Genomic DNA, 24825 nt, shown 5'->3' with positions numbered 1-24825 from the left:
AGTGCTACCTTGCTTCACTCAAGCCCAAATCAGATGTTAGATCTTTAAAAGAAAGAAAGGAGACACTCAAAAAATTTAACTTAGGGTGAGAAAACCACACTACTAAGCTAAAACTTCTATAGTCAGCTATGATGCAAACAGGAGAAGTTTTTTCAAAGAGCAACTGCAGTAGCTCTGACTGATACTGTATCCCCCCAATATCCTGCCACTGTGGTGGTGAGTGGCAAATGTGGCTCTCACATGCATGTCCCTCACTGATTAATGAACAAAACTGAAGGCTAGGAGAGGCAAGAGATTTAAAAACTCAAGACAATCTGCTTTTGATCCTGATTTCTGCTGAGTGAATTGGCCCACAGCACGTGCATGAAGAAGGCAGGCATGTGTGCACAGCTACTGCAAAGAGAAGTAAGAGATGCAGGAGCAGGCTGCAGACTGAGGCTGGCTGTCCCAGCTGCTGCTAGGTCACCAGCAAAGCATGCGCCTCACTTTGCCCAATGAGCCACTCTCCCCCACACCTCTTGCAGCAAGAGGCACCAGCAAGCTGCTGAATATACCAACAAACAAGCATTTTGAGCAAGCTGGCTTTAGTTCTGCTGTCAGGACACCAGCAGGGACCGAAGTCTTAACTAAGGAGATCAGATATGTACTGACGGACACTCAGGCAAAGCTGAAGTGATGGGAACACCCAAGGGGCTGAGTATCCCCAGCACCTTCTTCTTTTTTTTTTTTTGAAATTTTTTCCCTCACCTCGGATTGATGACAAGGAAAATCCTTCAGTGAGCTCCAAAAGATGAGGCAAGTGATTTGTTTGCTTGAACTTTGGGGTACCACAGCACTGGGGCTCACTGGCACTGTGAGCTCCCACCCTGTCAGACACAACTGCTCAGCTGCTGCCTGTAGCATGGGAAGCTCCTCTGCAGAAAGCTGAATGGTGCTGGCTCCTGTGCTTGATTTCCAGGATCCAAGCCACAAGGAGAGCTAAAAATATCCCAATTAACCATTCCTTTTCAACACAAGATGTGATGATGATGTCACAAGGGTATTATACAACTGCAAACAGGAAGATGTGATCTGCAAATCAAACTAAGAAAGTGAGAAATCAGAAAAAAAATATTTCAAAAAGAAATCAAACCAAGCTAGCCAGAACTGTAAGCTCTGAATTCAAGCATGGACCTCATTGCCAAAAATGTAGAGAAGCTTGTGCTAGTTGCAATTGCAGTGGCTAGCTCTGAGGTGCTTGCAAGCTTCCTGGTGTGACACACAAAGGGTATATAATTTCTGTTCTGCATTGATTATACACAGAGAGCTCATTCTGGCTATAGCCCATGCAAGCTGTCTCCTGGATCAGCTGGCTGCTTAGCATGGTGCCATCCTGCATGTCAGGAGTTAAGCAGGAAACTTTTATTCCCTGTAAAACCCATTGCAAAGAGACAGCTACGCTCTGGAGCTAAGGATTTCCTCACATGAAGATTTAGAAGCAGATTTTTTTATCATTGCCCAGTCTCTGCATTGACATGTAGACTTTAAACATTGTCTGTGGGTAATACTGGAGTACATTACTCACAGCAGTGCACCTGGGAAAACCAGCAAATCCTCTCCATTTGAGCCCGAGCATTGGCTTTACCGTGGAATCACATTTATCTCTCTGGCATTGGGCTCTCATTAATGGAATTACCAGGCAGGCTGCTTCAGACTTAACACTTGAGAGAGGCAGGTTGGGATGGCTCTGCTCCAGCCTCAGCCCGCAAAGCTGGCACTGTTTCTCCATCCTCCAGTGAGCTGCCGCCAGAACGAGCCCGACCCCGTGACGAGAGCCAGGGAAACAAAAGGAACAACCCCGAACTGTCCAGGGCAATCAATATCTTTCTAGAAAACATCCAGGCTTCTTGCCAGCTTTCTTGAAACCCCGATTTAGCTCTTCTGCAGTGCAGAGGGGGATGGCACGCGCAGGAACATCCCGGCGGGATGTGGAGCCGGCAAGCGTGGCTGGCACTCGAGGAGACACTTAGGGGGGACAGTCTACACCGGTCCCTCTACAAATACCTTAAGCTGAGGGTGTCAAAGCAAACCCACAGCTAGAGAGCACCCACCCACCTTGAAAATCAGAGCAAGCACTCCAGTCTGAATACTTGCTTCAGATATACCCACTGCTACTTCAAACTGGGAGGTGTATGGCAGAAAATCAGCTGAGATTGCTACCCTCAGTACACAAGAGTATCTTGCACATTCTAGAAATCTGCCTTCTACCACACAGCAGCTCTTGCAGTGCCATGCTGAGCAATCTGCAGTGTGGCATGAACCAGCCCCTTAAAGAACCCTGCACTACCCAGTAAAATGGACAACTGGGATGTCCCAGGCTGCCAAGAGCTGAAGGAGATGCAGCAAGCACAAAGCTGCACTGATAGCTCTGCAACTTCAGCATCTCTGCGGGCTGTTCTTTACACAGAGCAGCTGTATGCTTCTTTAGGTGGTATATTCCCAGTCACCTGCAAGGCAACTTCTATAATCTCAGTATGGATGGAGCACAAGGAGAAAACAGATCCACCAAAACCTGAACAATACTTGCCCAGCATTGTTCAGGAGCACAGCTCTGCCAGAGCAAGTGGAAGACAGAATGGGGAAAGCAAGCACAAAGTTTATTTATTTGCAGAGCACAGACATATCTTTGCAACAGCTTGAGCTATGGGAGCTGAACTACTCTCCCCTGTAATTAAAATGAAGGAGAGGAAAGCACAGGCATTACTCCAGCATGACTGTGAAGGACTGACAAGCTTTGAGTTTCAAAGTCCACCTTAACACACATTCTTTGGAGCGATTTTAATTCTAAAGAAAAGGAGAAAAGAGGTTTTGCTGTGGGAAAAGCTGCTGTACAACCCCATTATTAAACCAAACAAGACACAAATGAGGAAGGGCTGTGGCTGGGGTTGATGAAGCAAGGCTGAAGATAGGCCTCTCTTAACCCTGCCCCTGCATTTGCTCTGCCAGGAGCTCCCAGCAACATGATTCAGAGGCAGACTGCCCCGTGACAGGAAAAACACATATAACACCCAGGGGGTGAAACCTCACATCTGAGAGTGTCTATGCAAAACACAGCCTGAAACATATTTTCCAGCTCCACAGAGTCAGCCTGATACTTAGCGAAACCAAGCTGGTGAAACGCCGTCATGTGTGTTGAAGGTAAGAGTCCTCAGCAGGAGAGACTCTCAAGCATCTCACAATGCTCTCCAGTGTGGTACCCAGGGGAATAGCTACAAAAACTACTTTCTTTTCAAAAAAAACAATAAGGGTAAGGAGCCATCAAAATTATGAGTCAAGCTCCAAGTTAAGAAATCATACTTGATGGGTGCGGCTGCCTGCTTGTTTGGTTGCTGTTGGGTTTTTTTCTTAAAGATAAACATGTCTTTCAGAACATGTTTGTTGGCCAATCTTCTCTCTGACAAAAAAAAAAAAAAAACAAACAAAAAAAAAAAAAAAAAAAAACAACCCCAAAACAAACAAAAAAACACACAAAACCAAAAAAAAAAAAAAAAAAAAAACCCCCAAAAAAAAAACCACCAAAAAAACACACAGAAGGAAGCTCACAACCGTGAAAACAATAAATGAGAGACAGGAGAGTTTCCGAAGAACTCTGAGGTCATGCTTCACCAGCCCTTTAAAGTAAGATGCAACATGTCAAAAAGAACAAAAGAGGAGTAAATTTAAAATTCCAAGTATTTCAATAAAATATAATTCAGAGAACCTATTAAGCAAACTCTGCAAGAAGCAGATCTCATTCACAGAGCCCAAAACCTGTCAAGTAAAATAAATAAAAAAATGTTTTGCACCTATTTCATTTGCAAAGCTGTTGATATATAGGAGTATTTCATCAGAAATTCATAGTCTGGAGGAGGATAGCTCAGCAAATTCATCCAGAAAAAGTAACTTGTATATCACAGGCAGAACTAAGGCAAATCACTCAGGAAGGGTAAAATTGAGCAGAGAATGGTTTTGAAACCAATGAACGATGGCTTGAACACAGCCAAGGTAGAAATAGAAAAGTACTGCAGGACAGCAATGTGTAAAGCACCCAGGAACTCGATGGAGCAAAAGCTACAGCAAGTCTCATCACTCAGTGAATTGCAATGACTTGGTAACCAGGATCACTGCCTGCAGCCTGGCCAGCTCAGCCCAGGACTCTGCTGCTCTCCATGTAGCTAGGTGTTAAGCAGCCACCACCGCGGTTATACAAGGTTATTTTGTAATCACTTTGGTTTAGAAAGTATTTTGCACTGGCCATCAATGCTTCTTGGGTTTTGTCATATCTGACTCAAGGACATCAGAGGAGAAGAAAAGCGATTGAGCACAAGGCAAGATATTTACTAGAATGACAGGTTTTTAACTGAGTCCTGGATATTGCTACTGCTGAACACAGCTTTAATTAAACACTGCAAGCCCACCAACAGCTTCGTCTTCCTCAGCATAGCACTCGCAGAGAAATGATCCAATGCTTTGCTATGCACCCCTTGATTGAGGGCATCCCCTTTTCCCGCATCCAAAATGGGCACCAAAATCCCATCTGGTCAATGCAGCTCCCCTGAACACTCCAGCACATGCCCCCATCTGCCATTTCAACAGGCACCTGAAGTTCCCTTCCTTGTCCAGCAGGGAAATTGCTGCCTTTAACTCTACTCTAGCTGGAGTACAAGAACAAACGGAACCATTACTTGGAGGAAAAGACCTCACGATTCACCACGGTGCCAGATTTCACTTCTGTGGGTGTTGTTTTCAAAGGAGACATTGCAAGGCAAGGCGGGGAGAACCGACTGCCCGCAGCAGGCTTGCTCATCCAGGCACTTGGGCATCCCCGCTGTCCCAGCCACGCGCAGGGACCCAGCCCGGATGTCCCAGCATGGATGGCAGCAAATATTGGGGGCTGCCCAGCCAGGCCGAGTGTCACCCCGAGCCCCGCGGGGCGCAGGGGTGGGGCGGGCTCTGTGTCCCCAGGGCCGTGAGGAGCTGCCGGGCAGGCGAAGCCCCCCTGAACAGTAACCAGGGTCATCCGGGCAGCTCCTGCGCCCTTCATCAGCTGGGAGGGCGGGGTGGGGGCTCGATATTTTACTGGGGGGGGGGGGGGGGGGGGATTGTTTGGTTGTTTCGTTCTGTTCTGACCTCAGCGCAGCCCCGTCGCGACTCAAAGACCAGCCCAGGCCCCTGGCAGAGCCTGTGCCGGGCGCTCCAGCCCCTGCTCTGACCTCCACACGCACCGCCGCCCCACACACACACAGCCGAATGCATCCTGCCCGCCAAACACACAGCCCTTCGCAGCCCCCCCACCATTCCCGTTCCCATTGCCATCTCGTTCTCATTCTCGCCCCGCTCCCGTTCCAATTCCCACTCCCATTCCCACCCCGTTCCCGCTCCAGGTCTCACCGCGGGGCGCATCCTCCTCTCCCGGCGCGCGCCCAGCCCGGTCCGCCGCCGAGCCCCGGCCGTCGTGCTCCCGCGCAGGCGCACTGGGAGCCCCAAGCAGGACCTACAAGAGCCGGCGGCGCACGGCATCTCGTGAGAGATGAATATGACTGCCCAGGGTGGGAAGAAATTACGAGCGGGGAATTAGCTCAAATGGTAGAGCGCTCGCTTAGCATGCGAGAGGTAGCGGGATCGATGCCCGCATTCTCCAGCTTTTGTGCACTCGGTGGCCAGACGGACGCATGTTTCCATTGCAAGCCGCAGCATTAGTGGTTCTGCCTTCTTAAATTCCTTGTATTCTTATTTGCTTCCTTGACATTTTTAAAGACCACAAAATATGCCCAGTGGGAAGGGACCCACAAGGATCATCGAGTCCAACTCTTGGCCCAACACAGGACACAATAAAAGTCACAGCATGTGCCTGAGAGCATTGTCCAAATGCTTCTTTAACTCTGTCAAGCTTGGTGACATGACCACTTTCCTGGGGAGCCTTTTTCAGTGCACAGCCACTCTCTGGGTGAAGAACCTTTTTCTAATATCCAACCTCAATTTCCTTTGACACAGCTTCAGGCCATTCCCTTGGATCCTGTCACTGGGCACCAGAGAGAGGAGATCAGTGCCCGCTCCTCCTCTTCCCCTCACAAGGAAGCTGTAACTGCAATGAGGTCTCCCCTCAGTCTCCTCCAGGCTCAGCAGAGTGAGTGACCTCACCTGTTCCCAGTACAGCTACACAGGTACGTTTGCCTATCCTGTGCTTAAGGCAGGCAGAACACTGTGTGTGTATTCCTGGCACTGCAAGAGGATCTTTTGTTTCCTTATTGAACATTGGACATGGCCACGACAGTGAGCAGCACCCACTGCATCCAGTTCTTCCCACACAGCTCTGGCCTCAGCCCTCCCTTTCTCATCCCACCCAAGAGCAGGAAAGCATTTAGAGATCCCTTCACTTGGAGGCCTCTGGTAGAGCCAAAACACTTGTTTGTCTTCTGTAAATTTAAGAAGGAATCGAAACACCTCAAGGAGTCATTTATATAGGTGGCACTTATTTAAAAAAAGGTCAAGACTTTGCTCCCTGAATTTATCCAGATGCAAAGTTCAAGCAAGTGCTTCACATTCTGCTCCTATTCTACTGCAACAAGCCACAAGGAATAACCAAAAGCTTTTTTAAAAAAGAGAAGCTGTTTTTAAAAACTGATGGTGTATCATAGAAAAAAAAAACAACCATAGAAAAAAAATTACAGGATTACACTCAGCTGGCATTTCCATCCCTGCCACAAACTGAACTGGGAATCAATGGAGGAAAACAATTCAGAGCACTTTCCTCAATTACATGCACAAGGAAATTACCTTTCTGGCAAATTTCAATGACAACAAATGAAATTCAGCTTTCAAGCTGCTCTCAGGCCCCAGCCTACACCTGAGGAAACTCCAAAATATCCCACCCCCAAACCTTTGCAGCAAATTAATTCTGATAATCCAAGGAAGAGCTGGATTAAAGAGAGGATGCAGTGGGCTTTTTATGGCACAAGCCTTATGGGAAGCAGCTGAGGGAACTGGAGTTGTTTAGCCTGGAGAAAAGGAAGCTCAGGAGAGCCCATCACTTCTACAACTACCTGAAAGGAGTTTTAGTGAGATGAAGGGATCTCTTCTCACAGGTGACAAGTTACAGGATGAGTGGAAATGGCCTCACATTGTGTCATGGGTGGTTTAGATTGGATATTAGGAAAAAATTCTCTGAAAGGATGGTCAGGCATTGGAACAGGCTGCCCAGGTAAGTGTTGGAATCACCATCCCTGGAAGTGTTCAAAAGGCATGTGGAAGTAACTCTGGGTTATGGTTTAGTGATGAACACAGTGATGCTGGGTTAACAGATGTACATGATCATTTTGAGGTCTTTTCCAACCATCGCGACTCTAGGATACAAAGTGATTTTTTTTGGACACAAATGCCCATGAATTCTCATGGGTATTCTCATGGAGACTAGAGAGAAATGCCTCTACTGGCAGAGGACATCTACTATTCCTTTCCGCAAAAAGGCAATGGTATCATGCAAACTGAAATCTGAAAACCAGATGAGTGTGTGGTTGTTGGGGTTCTTTTAGCTCCAAGATTTCATTCTTGCCTTTTAAAGCTGATTTAAACTCACACTTCTGAGTCCTGAACAAACTAATGAAATAACCAGCTGTCCCTACAGTGGCCTTCAAAGTTTCAGCAAATTATTAAAGTCTTCCTGTGCAACAGTTTTTAACAGGAAAGTGAAATCCATTGCAGTCTCCCATTTCATCAGCTGCTGCACAGCTGGCATGAAGAGACTGTGCTGCGAAATACACCTGTGTTTCTGGTCTGGTATTCTCATTTTCCCCTCTAGCTGTTGCCCCATCTCAGCCCTCAACCCCTGCAATGTCTTGGTGACCAAGGGCAACTTCTGGATGAGGGAAAACCAGAGTACCATAAGTCTGGTCAAACTGATGCTGCATCGCCCTCTGCAGACGGGCAGGCAAACACTGCCGCAGGCTGAGACAGAAAACGAAGAAAAGCAGGGATGTGAGAAAAAATTCCTCTGACAGTACTTTTTCTGCAGGTGTGTTGGTTGATGAACATATCTGGAAAGTTCCGTTTTCTTGGGGCTCCATTTTCGCTGGACCCACTGTGAAAGACTGTATCCACAGAGATAAAATATTACACATACACTCACAGCACTATTTCATTATAATGCTCTCCACTCTCTCAAAAAACAAAACCAGTGCAAAATGGAAACAAAAGCTTTTCTTTTACAAGAACAAGGAGACCACATCAGAACAGCAAGAATTTCCTCTCTAATGGTTTTCTTGTGGGAATCTATAATAAGCTGCCCCAGTATGGAACATCCATACGTGTGTGTGCACGCATGCAAGTCAGGGTGAGTAATTGCCTGTATTTGCTGAAAAACCCAAACCTTGCTCACAGCTTGCAACCAGCACCTGTTTATGACCTCCTTTTTTTTTTTTTTTTTTTTTTTTTTTTAGCTCCTGAGGCATCAGTTAAGCCACAATGTCAGGTTCTCCACTCTAGCTCCACAGATATTTTGCTCCCCAGTGCTTAATCAGCCACTGACTCTTCAGGAATGACCCAAGTTTTGCATTTCCTCACCCTACAAAGCCTTACTTCAAGTTTGCACACAAGCTCAAGGAACAAATGGCTTCCAGCAATGGATTAAGTAGGATATAAACAAATCACTCACTGCAACAAATGGAGCTGGGCAGATGCTTAAAACTCACCGTTTTGATCTCCACAACTGAATTTATGGAACGAATTTTCTGGTAGGGATCACATAGTCAAGTTAGAAAAAGATCTGTCATTACTCTTAGAAGATTATTGTCTTTAATTACCATTAAGTATATCCACAGAGGCATTATAAGAGCAGAGAGGATAGAACAGGAAACTGCTAGAAGAGGAAGAGGCAGAGTTTTCAGTTTACACTAATGGCCTTAATTTAAGTATTCTTTTGTAAGTTTACTCTAGGATTATGTGCATAAATTTAGTTTTAAATTAAAGTCATTTTAAATGCAGAGAGGCAGCAGGGGTAAGATGGGCATCACTGTGCTCTCCCTCCCTGCTACGAAGACCAAAAGAGGGAGAGGATCTAAAAAAAGAGGAGATAAATTTGAATGAACTCAAAAAGGATAATGGGAAACTGTGATAAAAAGGGGAACACAGGGCAGATGTCACTGCCAGACTCCTCAAGGCATCTTTAAGGAATCAGCCTGAGTCTGTACAAATAATGAAATGGACATGCCTTCCATGTCAGGAATCTTACATTGTTTCCGTGGCAAGACATTCACAGGTATTTCTCACTGGTGTTTGCTGTTGGCTTTCTGAGCCCCATTTTGTATCATTTCCTCTGGATCTGTGTGTATCTCGATGAGCAGGATGGCCTGGTCCTGCTTGATGGGGAAAGGGCAATCGATTTTTCCAGAGATGCCTTTTGTTGTCTCCACAGTGAGGGCAGCCAAAGGGTACAGAAGCACATAATAGCAAGACTATTTGGCCTATAAATTTAATATTTCACCAACACAGACCAGAGTGGATTGGGTATTTTGCCCAGGGCAGAGGTCTACAGAAGGTCCACGTGAAATAAACCTCTCTAAAACCTCTAACAAACACTAGACTTTGTCCTTTAGAGACTCCTGATAAGTGCAGTGAAGTGAGAACCAAGAGCAGAGAGATGCCAGCAATGGCTGGATAGGAAATTACACCTTTGCTGTCAGGTCTTCAAATTGCCTGTTGACCGGGAGATCTGCCAGCATAAACTTTCTTCCTAACACTAGTGGTCTTCCTGAAAGCATCATGCCAATCAAAAAGGGCAGAGACATCCTTCACCAGCCACAGCATCCCCTCGTTTGCCTGCCAGGGAGCATCCTAACAAGTACCAAAGCCAGGAGCTTGGGCCATCCCCAAGCTCTTGCCTGTGCTTCAGCAGGTCAGACCCAGAAGCACAAGGACTGTTCTAGCAAATTCTTTGTGTGGATGACCCTGTTTTCCTGAGAGGGAATAGGGAAGAGGTGAATTCTCTGGCTTTCAACTCTCTTCTGGGCACTGAGGAAGGTGGGTTTTAGCTCATTAAGCTCTCCTGGTGATTGGTTCCCATCTCCTCCAGGAGAAGTGTAATAAAAGCAGCTGGAGGGAAAGCCTCTAGTGTTTCTCCTGTGGCTCAACAAAGGCTCTGTTTCCCAGGCCATCATTCTACCATCATCTCTGTCAGCATCTGCAGCCACAGAAGGGAAAGACAAATCTGTCCTTCTGCTACTGGATCATTTACAGGCTATTGAAACATCAATTCATCATCACACCATTGAGAATGGGGGAAGAAGGCAGGTTACTTCAATCCACAACTATTCTGCAATGCAGTTTGAGTGAAGGCAGGGTTTTCCTTGAGGGGGAGAAGAGCCTCAAGTGGGAATTTGGGAGGAGGAGGTGTAGGAGTGAGGTCCATGCTTGCTGCTGAGAGGCCATTTTAGGGAGACGCAACCAGAGCTGTGCCCAAGGAACCCTTCCAGGGAGTGTGAGCACTCAGTTTGTGCAGAAGCAGGGGACTGCCTGTGCCCTAACCCCTGCTGGGAAGAGGGATGCAGAATCCCCAGGTAAGGTGACAGGTAGGCAGTAATGTGCTCAGCATCATTCCTAGGCCTGGCAGGACAGGCTTGCCTGGAGAACGGAGAAACTAGGCAAACTTCACCATCTCTACCCACACTTCAACACTGTGGTGGCCTCATTTTTGGATGGATCCTTCAGTGGCAACTAGTCCCTTGCTTTGGGCTAAACCATGCCAAGTGGCCACATAATCCAGTGCGAGAAGTAAAAGCTGCCTCTGTCACCATCAGGAGCTTTTTGCACCATTTGCTTAGTCACAAGCCAGACACAATCGTGCTTGCTCTGCAAGGCCCTGAAGAGCTGCCACGAGAGGAAAAAAGCCGTCAGAGCCCAAAACTGTTTCCCTCCCTCTAGCACGCACCATGTGTACGACAGCAGAGGTTGCGTGGTAACGGCTGCAGGAAGGCGCCAGCTCTGCCCCCCTCGCTCCCGCACAGAACCGACAACAGCAAGGTACTTAACAGCGGCAAAAGCAGGCTCTGAAACTCCTGAAACTTTCCCCCCTGCTTTCCGGGGAGGAGCACGGAACCATTTTAAAGCCGTGCTTTGTAGGGAACAGCTGCTTGTACTTAGTTGAACTGTTGTGTGAGCCAGGGTTATGGAAAAAGGGTGTTTGTAGGAAGAAAAACCTGGGGGAGATGCTGAGATTTTGGGGATGTAGGGAGGAAGGCAAGTCAGGGTGTTGCCTAATGCCACTCGGCACTTCAAAACCTTTCTTTGTTCCGTCTTGTGAAAATCTGTATCAGCTTTTACCGAGGCTAAAACTACCGGGAAACAATAGGGAGGGAGACGTGGAATAGCCGGCAGGCGGAGGAGGAAAGGGAGCCAAGGGATGACGAATGCCTTCCAGCCCTGACCAAGCGCTGCCACCCTCGCCCTGCCACGGGACGGATGTGCGGGACAGCCACTGGTCACTGGGGTCGGGTGGGGGCAGCGCTTGGTCAGGGCTGCTGGTCACTGGGGTCGGGTGGGGGCAGTGGCACGGGGAGAGGCCGGGAGGGCAACAGGCCTGGCAGCAGCACAAGCCCGAGGCGCCCATCCTCCACTGCTGTCACAGCTTCGTTTCAAAGAGCTCAGAGAGAGAGGCCTTTGTGCCAGCGAGGTGGAGCTCTCTGCCCGACGTGTCGCGCTAATGAGGGACACAGATACAAGAAGATGCATCGTGAATAGGAGTGGTGCCAGGGATGGGGAGCAGGGATTTTCCAGGCTCTTCAAGTCAGGGAGACCACTGAGGATATTTTTGTTGTTTCCAGTTCAAACAATTCCTAGTTCCGTGCTCCCTGGGGAAGTCCTGTCTCCCCTAGCCGAGACCTTGCCACGGTGCCTCTGCCCTGGGTGACCTGCATGCATTCCCATCTTGCTCCAGGTCCTGGCACACAGCGGAGGTTGCCCTCCCAGCCGGTTGGTACACTACCTCATCTTATGTTTGATACTCCCCACCTTTTGTGCATCCCCTCATTATAGGGATTTCTCCTTCTCCTGTCTTGCTTCCTGTGTATCTCCTCCTCAGGGGGGAAGAGCAGCAGGGAGATCAGGGTGGATGGGGAAAAAAAGGGCAACTGGAAAAAAGGAAACGGAGATAAAGAGGACGAAAATAGAGAAGTTGGTGAGAAGATGAAAAAGAGGAAAGACATAGAGGAGGAGAGATAGCAGAAAAAAGGAGGGCAGAAAAAGAAAAAAAAGAGAATGGTGAAAGAAGGGAGAAGGAGAAAAAGGAAGGAAGGAAGGAAGGAAGGAAGGAAGGAAGGAAGGAAGGAAGGAAGGAAGGAAGGAAGGAAGGAAACAGATAAAGGAGAGTGGAGGGGGAAAGAAATAAGGGAAAGGACGGGAAGGGGGGAAAGAAGGTCAGAAAAGAGGGGGAGAGGGAAGCAGGGAGAAGTGAGGAAAAATTAAGAAAGGGAAAGACAAATGGAGAAGAGAGGAGAAAGGGCGTTAAGTGTCAGAGAGGGCAGGAAAAAATGGAGAGGGGGAAAACGAAGGGAAAAGAGGAAGAAAAAGGGAGAGAAACAGGAAAAGGGGGAAGAAAGGGAAAAAGGGGAGGAGGGACAGATCCTGCTCCTCCCCGCCGCGATACGAGGCGGAGCCGGGCCGGAGCCGGCGGCAGCTGCGCGGTGGCGGCGCGGCGGTAGGAGCTGGGGAGCCGGGCCGGGCCGGGCCGGGGCGGAGGGAGCAGGGAAGGAAGAAAGCCTGGGAGGGAAGAGCGCTGTTTGCGGTGCAGGAGGTGGCGGGGCGGGAGGCACCGGGCAGGGGTGGCAGCGGTGACGGCAGTGCCTCGGGATAGGACCGGGCCGCTCCCTGGGACTCCGAACGGAACGGGATCCCCCGTCGGTTCGCAGGAAGGTGCAGAACTCGGGGCTGCGGGGAGAACCTTTTCTCGATCCGTGGGGGGGTGGGGGTGGGGGGGGGGGGTTAAACGGGAGAGTGCCCGAGCGACGCGGGGAGGGCTATGACAGTCCGGCTGCCACTGTCCCCTCGCGTGTCGCCGCTGGCTCCGATCCCCGTCACCCCGCGACACGTGGGGCTGTGGTGCGATCCCACGGAGGCCGTGGGCCGGGATTCCCGGCAGCGCTTGCGTTGGGAAGGGAAGGGCAGAGGCCGAGCACGTCCGTGTGCTCACGATGCCGCTGGCGCCGTGCCCCAGTCCGGCCGCGGTTCCCGAGCGCCGCCCCGCGCTCGGGCGCGGCCCCTCCGCACGTGGGTGCCGGGTTTGTTGTGGGTGCGCCCTGACGGGAGCGCTGGTACCGAGCTGGCCTCTGAAAAGCGAGTTTGGGGTCCCCGCGCTGTTACGGCGACAGGAGGAGACTGGAATGAGGGAAGACGGTGGCTGCCTGCAGCTCACATTCCGATGGGATAGCTCAGGGATTGTTTCTTTTTCATGCCCCGTAGTCTGAGTCATGCTGGCCAAACCGGGAGACCAAGACTGCATTTTGTTACCTACTACAGCGCTGCCTTTAACCCCATCGCTTGTAGACTAAACCTAGAACTCAGCTACTGGCCTTGGCATGTTTTTGTGCACGTTTATCTGGAGCTGTTCTGCACAGCGCTGTTTACATCAGTTCAGAAATGCAGTTTGACTGCAGACAAAAAAAAAAAAAAAAAAAAAAAAAAAGAATTCTGCTTACCAGCAACTCTGTACTTGGATTTGCCCGACCAGAGTGATCTTTCAAACCTTGGATATCGAATTGTGGAGGAACACTTCTCCCATCCATGCAAGTTCCACTTCTCACATACAGACACATGTCCAGCAGGATTTTTAATTTGAGCCCAGGCAGTTCTTATGCTCATCGTTCTCATTCACCTAAATTATCTCAAAAATACCCCAATTTTAAGTACAGTTTGAGGGTTCACAATGTGTCAGGTGTGCCACGCTGGTGGAACTCGGTGTCTGTGTGGCTCAGCAGTGCCACAGTGAGTAGCACCAGTGCCCCTATAAAGCTTCTTCTGGTTAAGCTGTGGAGGGGGAAGGGGAATATCTTATTCTCACACAAGCAGCCTCCATATAGCAGGCTTTTGCTGTATGTTTTCAGGATTCCTCTGCTTTTTTCCTCTCAGAGGAAGGCCTTCTCAAGTCCCAGACAAAACCATTCCAACTCTCCTGGCCTTATACTGGTGTTTGCAGGTTTTGGAAAATTATAATCTGTTCCCTTTGCACAGTATGACTCATGGCTGAGAGCTGGGGGGATTGAAGAACATTGTTGCTTCTCGTCAATTAAAAAAAAAGGTGGTTTTATTTTGTTTTAATTTTCAGGTCTTATCTCAACTGTCAAAATGGAGCTTGACATCCAGTGTGAAGAGATAAGCCCATCTAGATGGGCTGAACTTCTGACAACAATGAAATCCTGCAAAACCATCAGGTAGTAACTAGTTGTGTACCCTCTCTTTTGAATAAGAACTGTTGCATTTCTCTCCTGTGCTTTTCATCTTCAGAACTGTTTGACCTGGGACTTAGAAATTGCACAGCAACAGGAACGAGTCTACCTATTTTTATCTAGAAAGTTAATTTAAAGGGTGGATAAACCCCCATCCTCTTGCAAAGCTTTTTCAACTACAGATAAATATCCTTTGGTATGAAGTAATGTTGCCCTATTTCTTGGTGTGGCATAGGGCTCAGCTAGGTAGTGTGATTTAAATATTTGACCACCATTTTGGCTATTCTACCTTTGTCTCTCAAGAGGGGGGAGACATCTCTCTGTGCTTATTAGATTGCACACTCTTTGGGTTGCAGGCTAGATGCTGTCAAGTGATTTTGGCTTTAGTAGTCAGGTATAAGCTGTGGGCCATCAGCTTTTAATTCTTCAGTTGACCTTCAGAAGTACCAGCCTTGTTTGTTGAGCAAGCAATGGGAGGGAACCATCTCCTGGGGTGTAAGGTGTAGGACAGGGCCCAGAAGAGTTGCTACTGCAATCTTTCCTCTTTGCTGTTTGGAAATTCACACTTCATGGGATGGCATCATCCTGCTGGGGCTGGAGAGAATGGGCCTCTTCATGCCAGCAGTGCCTTGGAGGGCATCAGTTCTGGTGAGGACAACTGCCTTTTGTTTTGCAAAGGAGCCTTTTGCAGGCAAAGCTTCATAGGCCTGGCCTTGACTTCCCAAGGCCTGCCTTGGGTGGCAGAAAGCAGTGGGATGGTTGTCTCCTGGGCAGAGGCTGGGCTGCTCCAGAGGCAATGGATAAGGGTGACTGTTGCAGGGATTGTTTCATCGGTGTTGAATATGATCTCATTGGAAGTCATGTTTTCTTGCTGGGGGAGGGAAGGAGAACCCTAAGGAGAAATTACCAGGCAACTTTTGGCACTCCTGGCTGTGGCTTTGCCTGGGGCTGTATGACTCTTAATGACACCTTTTTTTTGCTCTGTGTCTTTTCTGCCTCCCTCTATACCTCCCTGCCTGTCCCATGCTTCTGATCCGTTCCTTGGCTCTCCTTTCAATTAAATTCATCCTCATCCATTTAGCAGCACCTAGAAGAATGCTGATGTCCCATGGGGGAAGCCACTGCTGAACTGCAAACTTAGGGTTTGTGTACTGAGATTCCTGCTGGAGGGAGATGGTGCAAACCAGCATGACTCACCTGCAAGACATCAACCTGCTGATGAGTGTCTCTGGGGCTGGCTGCAGTTCTCAGTGCAGAACCAGTCTGACAGCCTGTAAGGTGGCAGGTGGTTTGTCACTGTTTAAGTGGAGGCACTTCCTCCAGCTGTAGGGGGATGATTTGTGCCCTCTTCTGTGCAGCACAGAGGAGGAGCAAGGCTTGGGAAGCTGCCCTCCAGCCCATCCTTTGTTGCAGCCCAGAGCACACCTTGGTTTGGGCCATGCAACACCCAGCAGGTCCTGTACATATTTATGGAGGCATCCCAAGAACTGCAGGAACATTGCCCACTCTGCTTTCATGAACAGGGAGAGCAGAGCAACTCTGAGGACTAAAGTGCTCCTTCTCTCTTTGTCTTTCAGGTTGGATGACTGCAATCTCTCCAGCAGTAACTGCGAGGATCTCTCTTCCATCATCAATACAAATCCATCCCTCACAGAGCTGAAGCTGAACAACAATGAGCTGGGAGATGCCGGTGTTGAATACCTGTGTAAAGGGTTGCTGACACCAAGCTGTAGCCTACAGAAGTTATGGTAAAGCTCCACTGATTGTCTTGCTCTATCATGCTGTCACAAATGAGTGTTTTGAGGTCTCTTAAAGAATCACTGGCAAAGGCAGGTTTAATATAAAAGTGAAAGCACAACAATTTGTTGACAAGGTTCACTCTACTACTTACTAGATGGTTAAAGCACATAGAGAATAAGCAAACAAAAATCTAAAATCAATAACCAATGTCAACTGAAGAATTATCTACATGAAGGCTGGGGGAAGAGTCAGGACAGGACAGGGTGAATAAAGACAATCCTTTTGAATTCCAGGGTTCAGAATCCTTGCTAAACTGAGTTCTGGACTGGACCAACACTTTAGGCCTGAAAGTTTTAACTTTTAATTTTTAAGTTAAAAGTTAAATTTAACAATTTAAGTTGTTAATCAACTTAACAGTACTTGATTAATAGCTTGAGTTAAACAATTTAACAGAGGTTCATATAGAATTTACTATAATGCAACAGTAACTCACAGGCCTAACTTACATCTAAAGTACTTAATAATTCAGGACAGTAACAGTCACAGTCCATTTGCTATAGCATATTCCCACTCACAAGCACACAAACCTAAAGGATTATGTACAAGGTGCTCACCTGTGGAAAAGTCCCCTCAAATTCAGTGAAGGACTCACATCAGATGCCTTTCAGGTTGAGCCTTGGGGAGTGGTGGTGCCAGCCCAGGATCCGTCATCGTTCAGCGGTCCTCAGAATGCGGCAAACTGAAGAGTTCCCTGGGTCTGGGAGACATTTTATAGAGGCACCCACTGCATTATAGCATTAGTGGGCTTCCCTCAGCAACCCTGGTGCAGGAGCTTTAGTCAGAGCTGGTGGCTGCTGCCTCTGCTCCTCAGAAGCCCTCAAAGAGGGCTTCTGCCTTCTCTGTCCAGCATCTCTTCTGCAGGGTGCAGGAGTCCTCCAGCTCCTGAGGGGAATCTAGGATCCTCAGATGTAAAAATAGTTTGCCTTTTAGATCAGATATTAAAGTACCTGTGCCCTCTGCAATGAGGACTCAGGCAAATAGAAAGAAAGTTGACTGTGAAGCTGATGAAACTGCAGCTCTCTAATGGGCCTTCAAGAAGTAACTGTGGTACTCTTTACTGGAAGACTTAAATAATTTTTCAGAGAGTTTGCCCTAGGCTTCAGACTTCTCCACATGCTCAAGTAACAGCCTGGATTAGTGTTTTTCAGTTCTGTAGAAATAAAATTGTCCATTTTGGGGGTTCTGGTAAGGTGCCTTAAATAAAAAAGAAACCAAATAAAGAGGAAATAAGAGGAATATAAAGAATAAATAAGAGGAAGTAAAAGAGCAACCAAACCCAAGTCAAACCTCCCTGCACAACACCTCTCCATTGCTCTAAAATCTTACCCAATAACTCTATAAACACCTCATAGCAATACCAGCACAGTTCCTATGCTACTTCTCCAAGCCTGAGTGCTGAAGCATCAACTTCATAGATCCTTCTTGTACTATACCATTAAACTAAATTACATCCATGGTTGGTTGAGATTTTAACTTCTTCCTACTCTGGATCACATTTCTAGAGGGGGCAAGAAATCATAAGATGCCTTTGCTTTATCTCTGAGGTCAGCCTCCTGATATTTAAACCACTTCTATAAACCAGTTGTGGGGCTGCCTCTAGGGTGAATCCTTATTCTGCTGGAGATGCTGTATGAGTGAAGGAAACATGTGAGCTATTGTTTGTGGCACAGGTGTAGTTGATAAAATATTATGGCACACCTGTAAAATAATGTTACTAACCTGGACAAACCACTTCCTAGAGGGTTATGCACTGTCAGAGCTGTGATGTCCTTTCCGAGCTCCAACCTTAGCAGATAAACTGTTCTGAGAACAGCCTCTGTAATTCTAGGAGTGCATTTCCCTCTCCCCTGTTGCCTCTCTCCTACAGGCTGCAAAACTGCAATCTGACGAGTGCCAGCTGTGAGACCCTGCGCTCCGTCCTCAGTGCCCAGCCATCCCTGGCAGAGCTACATGTAGGGGATAACAGACTGGGAACTGCTGGAGTGAAGGTGCTGTGCCAAGGGATGATGAACCCCAGCTGTAAGCTGCAGAAGCTGCAGTAAGTAGTCACTGGGCTTTTTTGGTCATCAGACAGGCCATGCTTGCTTTTCCCTTGACACAGGCAGGAGTTTTGTTGACAAGTGTGGATTTCTTCTTGTTTTACCTGAAATTGTAACATTTATTCATGCTGGTGGATCTTGTGGGTTTGGAAGTCAGGTGTCTGTTCCTATAGGCTTTATTTAGCCCTCCTGGCAGTGGTGGCTGTAAATGCAAGACCTCTCAGATGCCCAGGAAACATCAGATTCTGCTGCTCTTGGTCCTTGTTTTATGTCTGAGCAGGACCTGGGTGTATTTGCAGCCCCCAGCTCCCCCTGGGCAGGCCCAGAGTTGAGGGTCTTGGTGGTGTGGCAGTGTGCTCAGCCCTGTGCTCCAAGCTGCCTGTACACTGGTTTAATGGAGCCCTAGTGTAAAAATTGGTCTTGCTAGGGTCCCCTGGGATCTAGTTTAAGAATTAATGCTTCCTGAAATGAGCAGAGAGATGCTGTTAAAAACTTACAGTTATCTCTGGTTTTATGCATTGCCTGATCTCAACTCACGTGGCATGTTTTCTCCCCTGGCCTAACACACATCAGGCTCAGCTGATTCTTGTTGGTAGCAGAATGTGTAAGGAGGGTTGTCTTTTTGCCTGGACTTCTTTTCTTCTTGCAGGCTGGAATACTGTGAACTCACAGCTGATATTGTGGAAGCTCTCAATGCTGCTCTGCAAAGCAAGCCCACCCTGAAGGAGCTCAGTCTGAGCAACAACACACTGGGAGATACAGCTGTAAAGCAGCTGTGCCAGGGTCTGGTGGAGGCAAGCTGCAACCTAGAGCTACTACAGTAAGGAAGAGCTGGTCATCTCTAATGGCAGCTAGTGCTGCTGCTAGTCATACCATCCACAGGACAGGAAAAATTGTTGTCAGGAACACTTGAAATGTAGGCCAGATTTTTTGCTGGCTCAGATTTATGTAACTGGAAACTGCACACAAATGTCTGGAGCTTTCAGTTTTGGAGTTTTTGGCACTCCAAGTTAAACCACCACTTACTAAGGGAGACTGCTCACCTGTGTGTCAGAGCAGAGGAACAATCACCCTCAATGGCTCTAGTTCTTAAACTGGAATTACCAGCCTGTTGAGTATACTTATTCAGAGCTCTTTTTTTACTACAAAACAAAGGTGCTGGGTTTGGCCTCATTTCTGTGGTAAAGCCCATGAAGGGCTTTCTGGGAAAAGCACAATTAATTTTATCTTGTCCCTGAGGTTCAGCAGGGGTTGGCTCACCAGGGACTCACTGTGTGATGCTGCCAAAAGTTCCTCTTAAAGAGGATAACTGATAAAAAGGGAAGTTTGGCAAGAATGATCCTTGCATTAATGCATATGAATGGCTGGGTCAAAGTGCCCTGCAGCCTCATGAAATGCAGGAGCACTGTGTTGCCTCACCCAGAGTCCCATCTTGGACATCTGTATCTTCTCTGAACCTTGCAGGATGTAGCAGTGCCTGGCTGAGCTGCACTGGTTTGCAGCAAGGACCCTTCTCAGTCTGAACTGGGGTATTGGGGTGTATCTAACACAGTGGGTCTGGAGCAGCAACTCCAACTGTGCTTTTTCCTGCAGCCTGGAGAACTGTGGCATAACCAGCGACAGCTGTATGGAGATTAGTGCTGTTCTCAGGAACAAGTCATCTCTGATGGATCTTTCTGTGGGGGACAACAAGATTGGGGACTCTGGTCTGGCTCTGCTGTGCCAGGGACTGATGCATCCTAGCTGCAAAATCCAGAAATTGTGGTAAGGGTGGGCAGAGGTTTCTTATATCCCTTCTGCAGTTTCTGAGCTGTTTAGGTTGTGTTGCTGGTTTGCTCCAAAGTGGAAATTTCTCATTTACCCTTTATGGTCAAAAAAAGTGTCTCAGCTGCAAATCAGTTAATTCCCAAAAACTGGGTGGAGAACACCATGAACAAATAGGACCACAGTGAAATTGCTTGGATCAAATTCTGGTGAGAGGGCATATAGAAGTTTATGATGGCATTGTCTTGGCTTCTAGTTGAGTTAGCTGTCTACTAGAATTGCATATTTCTGTTTCTTTTTTTTTTTTTCTTGTGTGTTAAAAGTAGAGCTTTTGGTGCAGCAAGTGGAAAGTAAGGAAAGGAGGAAGCTGTGTGGTATGATGTATGAAAGGCTACAAGAAAATGAGACAATGTAACCAGAAATTTAGAATACTAAAACAGGACTCTGTTTTCTAATCTAAATAATTCATGGGAGAAAATAACATATTGTTCTTCCCTGCAGGTTATGGGATTGTGATCTCACAAGTGCTAGCTGTAAAGATCTCTCCAGACTCATCAGTACAAAGGAGACCCTCACAGAGATCAGTCTGATAGACAATAACCTGAGAGACTCGGGGATGGAAATGCTGTGTCAGGCACTCAAGGATCCCAAATCTAAACTTCAGGAGCTATGGTGAGCTGCTGCCAAGTTTCACATATCTACTGCCTTCTTTGGAGGCCTCACTGAAGAAAGATGTAAGGTGAAGTAATGCCCACCCAGATAGATCCTCAGTTGTGATGGTTCCATAAGCAACTTCTGCTGTTTTTTACTGAGTAGTTAAAAAGGGCTTTTCTAGACTTAAGGACTTTAAAAGGATTTGTATTTCTAAACTCGTAGACACTTTGAAGATGTGCCCCCTAACAGTTACCCTGTTACAACGAAAAGGAAACGAAGCATCACTTGCAGAGCTTTTAATTAGTTGTTTTATCATGCAACAAATGACAGTTAAGAGACTTTTGAAGTCTGAAAGGCCTGATGAAATAGCAAAATGAGTGCTGTGATCAGGTATCTCAGGTTGTTCACTGGAGCTAAACTCTGTCACTGATGAGACAAAAGAAAGCTCTAGTGACATTAAACATTTCTCATCATCCTGCCCTGTTGACTGTCTTACCTTTTAGGCTGGGATGGTCTGAGAGAGGAAATTTGTTCTTTCACTCAGAACTTGAATTTTCCTACATTGCAGATTCAGCTCCTGCCCCAGCTGGGTTCTTTCCCTGCCCTGGTGGCCTGGAAGTCAATGGGGTACCTCAGGAGTACACAGTGGAGCCAACAGTGACTGTCAGAGGAGCACACTTCATCCTTCTTTGTTCCTGTGCTTCTTGGGCAGGTGCCTTTCCTAGGTGCATGCTCCAAGACAGACATCCCACATAAAGAGTGGGAGAGGTGCTGCCTAGAAAGGACTGAGCAGACAGGCATTGAGAGGAGTACAGTGATTGCAGGAAAGCCCTGGTTCCTCTGTTGCCACTGTCTGTGCTCCTGTTAAATAAATGTAAAGAAGTGAACGGTGCCTGATAGTCTCTAGGTGTGCCACCTGGATCTCATCTCACTTTTGCCTTGCAGGGTTAGGGAGTGTGGGCTCACCACTGCTTGCTGCAAGGCTGTCAGCTCTGCTCTCAGCACCAACAAGCACCTGAAAGTACTGCATATAGGCGAGAACAAGCTGGGAGATGCAGGTGTGGAGCTGCTGTGTGAAGGGCTGATGCACCCCAACTGCAACATCCAGTCCCTATGGTAAGGTGCACTCTCAGAAGTTGTCTTCTCTCTTGCTATCTGAATTCACCCTTTGTCTTCTACTTCCACAGTCCTTAGGGGTGCCAGCACAAGTGCTGGTCCAGCCTCACTAGAAGGAGCAGGCAGCCAGCTGGAGTATCACCTCCAGCCCTGGGATGGGATTTGCCTTCCCCATGGGCCTGTTCCCTTCCCAGCTGGGCCCAGCTCTGGGCTGTGTGATGCTCAGAGTGCCGTGCTTGTTCTCTCCATGCTGTTGGACAGAAGCCAGAGCTGTGCTCTGATGCCTAATTCACAGTGAGTGAGTGAAGCAGACGGGTCATGGGAGACATCAGTAAGACTTGCAAGTCTGTCCCAGAAAGTGTCTTTTGACCACTTAAATTTGATGACTTGGTCATCAACTGAGAGACCTCAATTGCCCTCTTTAGAGAGGTGGTTGCAAGTTTCAAGTATAGTAATAAGAGAAGATGATGCATGATGGTGAAATTGGGAATAACTTCAATGGATTCTTTCTGCGCCCATAGCCACACGCTGTTATGCTTTAGGGAGGCCTTTGCGGTGTTCAGCAGTCACCACGAGGGCAGCTGTCTCTGTGACAAGACCACAGGCCAGCCCCTGCTGATGTCTCGGAGATGCCATCTTTGCCAGGATCTCTGTGCTGGGGATGTCCACACCTGCTGCCCAGGTGTGAAAAGCATTTCCTGGAGCCAGGGCTCACTGTGCTGGCCTCTCCCTCCTCTCCCTGCAGGCTGGGGAACTGTGACCTGACAGCAGGCTGCTGTGCCACCCTTGCCACCGCCATGGCCACCAAACAGTGCCTCACTGAGCTGGACCTGAGCTACAACCCTCTGGAAGACGAAGGCATCAGGAAGATCTGTGAAGCCTTGAAGAAGCCCAGCTGCAACGTGCAGCAGTTAATGTGAGAGATAGTGGTAGCCCTGGCAGGGATGGGAGGCTGATGCTGGTGAGGGACTAAAAAATTGGCTAAAGAAATCTGCCAGAAATCTGGCTGCTCTTAAAGCTAGATGTGGCTCTTCCTGGCATATGACCTTCCCGTACTGGCCAGTTGTGCATTTTTCTCTTCCCTTAACAGGAGGATGCTCACTAAATCTCACTTGCCTTTTTGTTTTGGTGTAGTTTGTATGACATTTTGTGGAGTTCTGAAGTGGATGATGAACTGAGAGCCTTGGAAGAATCCAAGCCTGAAGTGAAGATCATTTCATGAGTGATGACTGCCTGCAGAACAACGTCAAAGCAATGTCCTCTTCTTAATCTGAACTTTTCATACGTAAATTAACTTAATAGGAAATTTTCTTGTACCAAAACCATTTTTGGATTCCCTGAGTGGGTGTCTGGGGAGCTGATCGACCTTCTCTGCATCTCTGGATGTACTAACTCTGAGACTCATGAAAGCTGCAGCATCACTATCCTTGAAATAAACAATTACTGTCTTGTAGAAGTGGGTCTCTAGCCTTTAGGAGCTCTTTAATCCTATAATCCCTTATAACAAATTAGTTGGGCTTTAAAGAGAGCTCTTTTCCTAAGGCAAGAGAACTACCCACTGTATTGTTACTGGGTGGTGCTTTTGATAGGTCTCTGGGGAAGGCTTTCAAAAAAACATAAATGTTTTTAATCTAAAATTGAGCTTTCCCCTGTCTTTCTCTAAAATAGTTCTTGGAAAAGCAGTGGTAGCCAAGGCACTAAAAAAAAATAGAAATGAGCAGCTGTTCAGCTGTGTAATGTCAAATTCATGTCCTTTGAAAAGTGATTTTCCTACAAACAAAAGATGCTGTGTGCATTTCTGCTAGTATGGGAAATGATTAAATGATTGATATGTTTGATCTGGCAAAGAGTAGTTCTACAGGAACTTTATACTTAATTTTTCTACTTATAAAAATAAAATATATCTGTATATTTTTCCTTTAAGACCAATGTAGTTATTTGTGAACTGCAACATTACTAACACCTTGTTTTACTTGTTTGTTTTTGGTAACTCCCTAGCTGAAACATGCCAGGAGAAGATCTTAGTCAAGGCTTTAGGTAAAGAACAAGCCTAGAAGACATTTCAGTTTTCAGGAGACACTGGGGTTTCATGCCCAGAGTTGTAATAAGCCATTGTTCCAATAGAAAATGCAACTGCTGCACACCTAAACCACAAAAAAATGAATATAGCTTTAAAAATATAGAAGGCAAGCCTGGCATTGTCATTGGCTGGCCTTGCAGGATGAATGCCAAAAAAATCCCATTCCCCAACGTCTCTTCCTGGAGTGGTCACTTGGTGTTTCCTTCACTGGCAAATTCTGTGTGGTACCCATGGTAAAGTTGTTCTCTAGGTTTTGCTTCTTGCTGCTCACATTCATCCTGTAGAGGCCACAACCAGCTTTTCTTTGTCCTAGAAGATTTGATCGAAGCAGTTTCTACAGTAGTGTTCACAAACTTTAAATGGTGCATGAGAGATAGCTTAGTTGTGTCTTCAGGCAGGTGTGAAGGATAGGATTTGGTTTTTTCCTCAAGGCACGTCTCTCATAGCTGCCCAAAATGTTAAAACCCCACTCCTTTTGGTTTTGGTCTTCCCCATGAATAAAAACTTAACCATTCTAAGGGACTCATAAACAGGCTTTTCAGTTCATGGTATCTCCTGGATTTGGCATGTACAGATGCCCAGATTAATTTCATGCTGGGGGAGAAGACAGGGCTGCAGAGGGTAAAGAGATGTGTAGGGAGAGCCAGAAAAATCAGGCATCTGGGAGGGTGTAAAAACAGCCCTCTAAAAAAACCAGAGCAAACAGAAGTGGATTTTCCCTATCCTGGCTACCTGAGAGGAGGCACTCTTCTCTTGCACTGCAGCTGCACTGCCTGGAAAATGCCTCCTGTTCCTCCCCCACAGGCAGATGAGCATTGGGAAGGGTCTGCCACTATGGTTGCACTGGGGGCGTTCAGCCTGGGACAGCCTGCTCCCACCAGGGGTGAAGTCCATGCCTGCCTTTGATCCCAGAGTGGCTTTGCAT

General features: G+C 47.4%; 2 protein-coding genes and 1 non-coding gene across 6 annotated transcripts in view; 2 read left to right on the top strand and 1 right to left on the bottom strand.

Moving 5' to 3' along the window:
- LOC128790337 (USP6 N-terminal-like protein) overlaps window positions 1–5474 on the bottom strand; it is a 75723-nt gene extending 70249 nt beyond the window's left edge. For 2 of the 3 annotated variants that reach the window (XM_053946983.1, XM_053946986.1), the window contains exon 1: window positions 5410–5474. The gene's annotated coding sequence lies outside the window, so the exon portion shown is untranslated. The remainder of the gene's footprint in view (window positions 1–5409) is intronic. The other variant, XM_053946985.1, reaches the window with a different exon arrangement.
- Window positions 5475–5586: 112 nt separating this feature from the next.
- TRNAA-AGC (transfer RNA alanine (anticodon AGC)) lies at window positions 5587–5659 on the top strand. Its single transcript has one exon. It is a non-coding gene; the product is annotated as a tRNA-Ala (tRNA).
- Window positions 5660–12644: 6985 nt separating this feature from the next.
- Window positions 12645–23743, top strand: RNH1 (ribonuclease/angiogenin inhibitor 1). Of its 2 annotated transcripts, none has more exons than XM_053946517.1 (10): window positions 12645–12703; window positions 14327–14432; window positions 16025–16195; window positions 18115–18285; window positions 18936–19106; window positions 19880–20050; window positions 20552–20722; window positions 21650–21820; window positions 22566–22736; window positions 22955–23743. In XM_053946517.1, the coding sequence occupies exons 2-10, from the start codon at window positions 14347–14349 to the stop codon at window positions 23040–23042; spliced, it is 1371 nt and encodes a 456-aa protein (XP_053802492.1). In that variant the 5' UTR covers window positions 12645–12703; window positions 14327–14346; the 3' UTR covers window positions 23043–23743. The 2 variants fall into 2 exon arrangements, with proteins under 2 accessions (XP_053802492.1, XP_053802493.1); XM_053946518.1 differs by lacking the exon at window positions 12645–12703 and adding an exon at window positions 12818–12918.
- The last annotated feature ends 1082 nt before the right edge of the window (window positions 23744–24825 follow it).

This window comes from Vidua chalybeata, chromosome 6, assembly GCF_026979565.1.
Source record: "Vidua chalybeata isolate OUT-0048 chromosome 6, bVidCha1 merged haplotype, whole genome shotgun sequence".
NCBI lineage: Eukaryota > Metazoa > Chordata > Aves > Passeriformes > Viduidae > Vidua > Vidua chalybeata.
The sequence above is the reverse complement of the archived record's forward strand: the minus strand, read 5'-3'. Positions and strand labels throughout refer to the sequence as shown.

Bases quoted from the DNA above. Each gene is read 5' to 3' on its own strand.
- RNH1 (XM_053946517.1), top strand. From the start codon at position 14,347: ATGGAGCTTGACATCCAGTGTGAAGAGATAAGCCCATCTAGATGGGCT. The intron at 19,107-19,879 runs GTAAGGAAGAGC...TTTTTCCTGCAG, and splicing joins TGCAACCTAGAGCTACTACA to CCTGGAGAACTGTGGCATAA. The intron at 22,737-22,954 runs GTGAGAGATAGT...GTTTTGGTGTAG, and splicing joins TGCAACGTGCAGCAGTTAAT to TTTGTATGACATTTTGTGGA.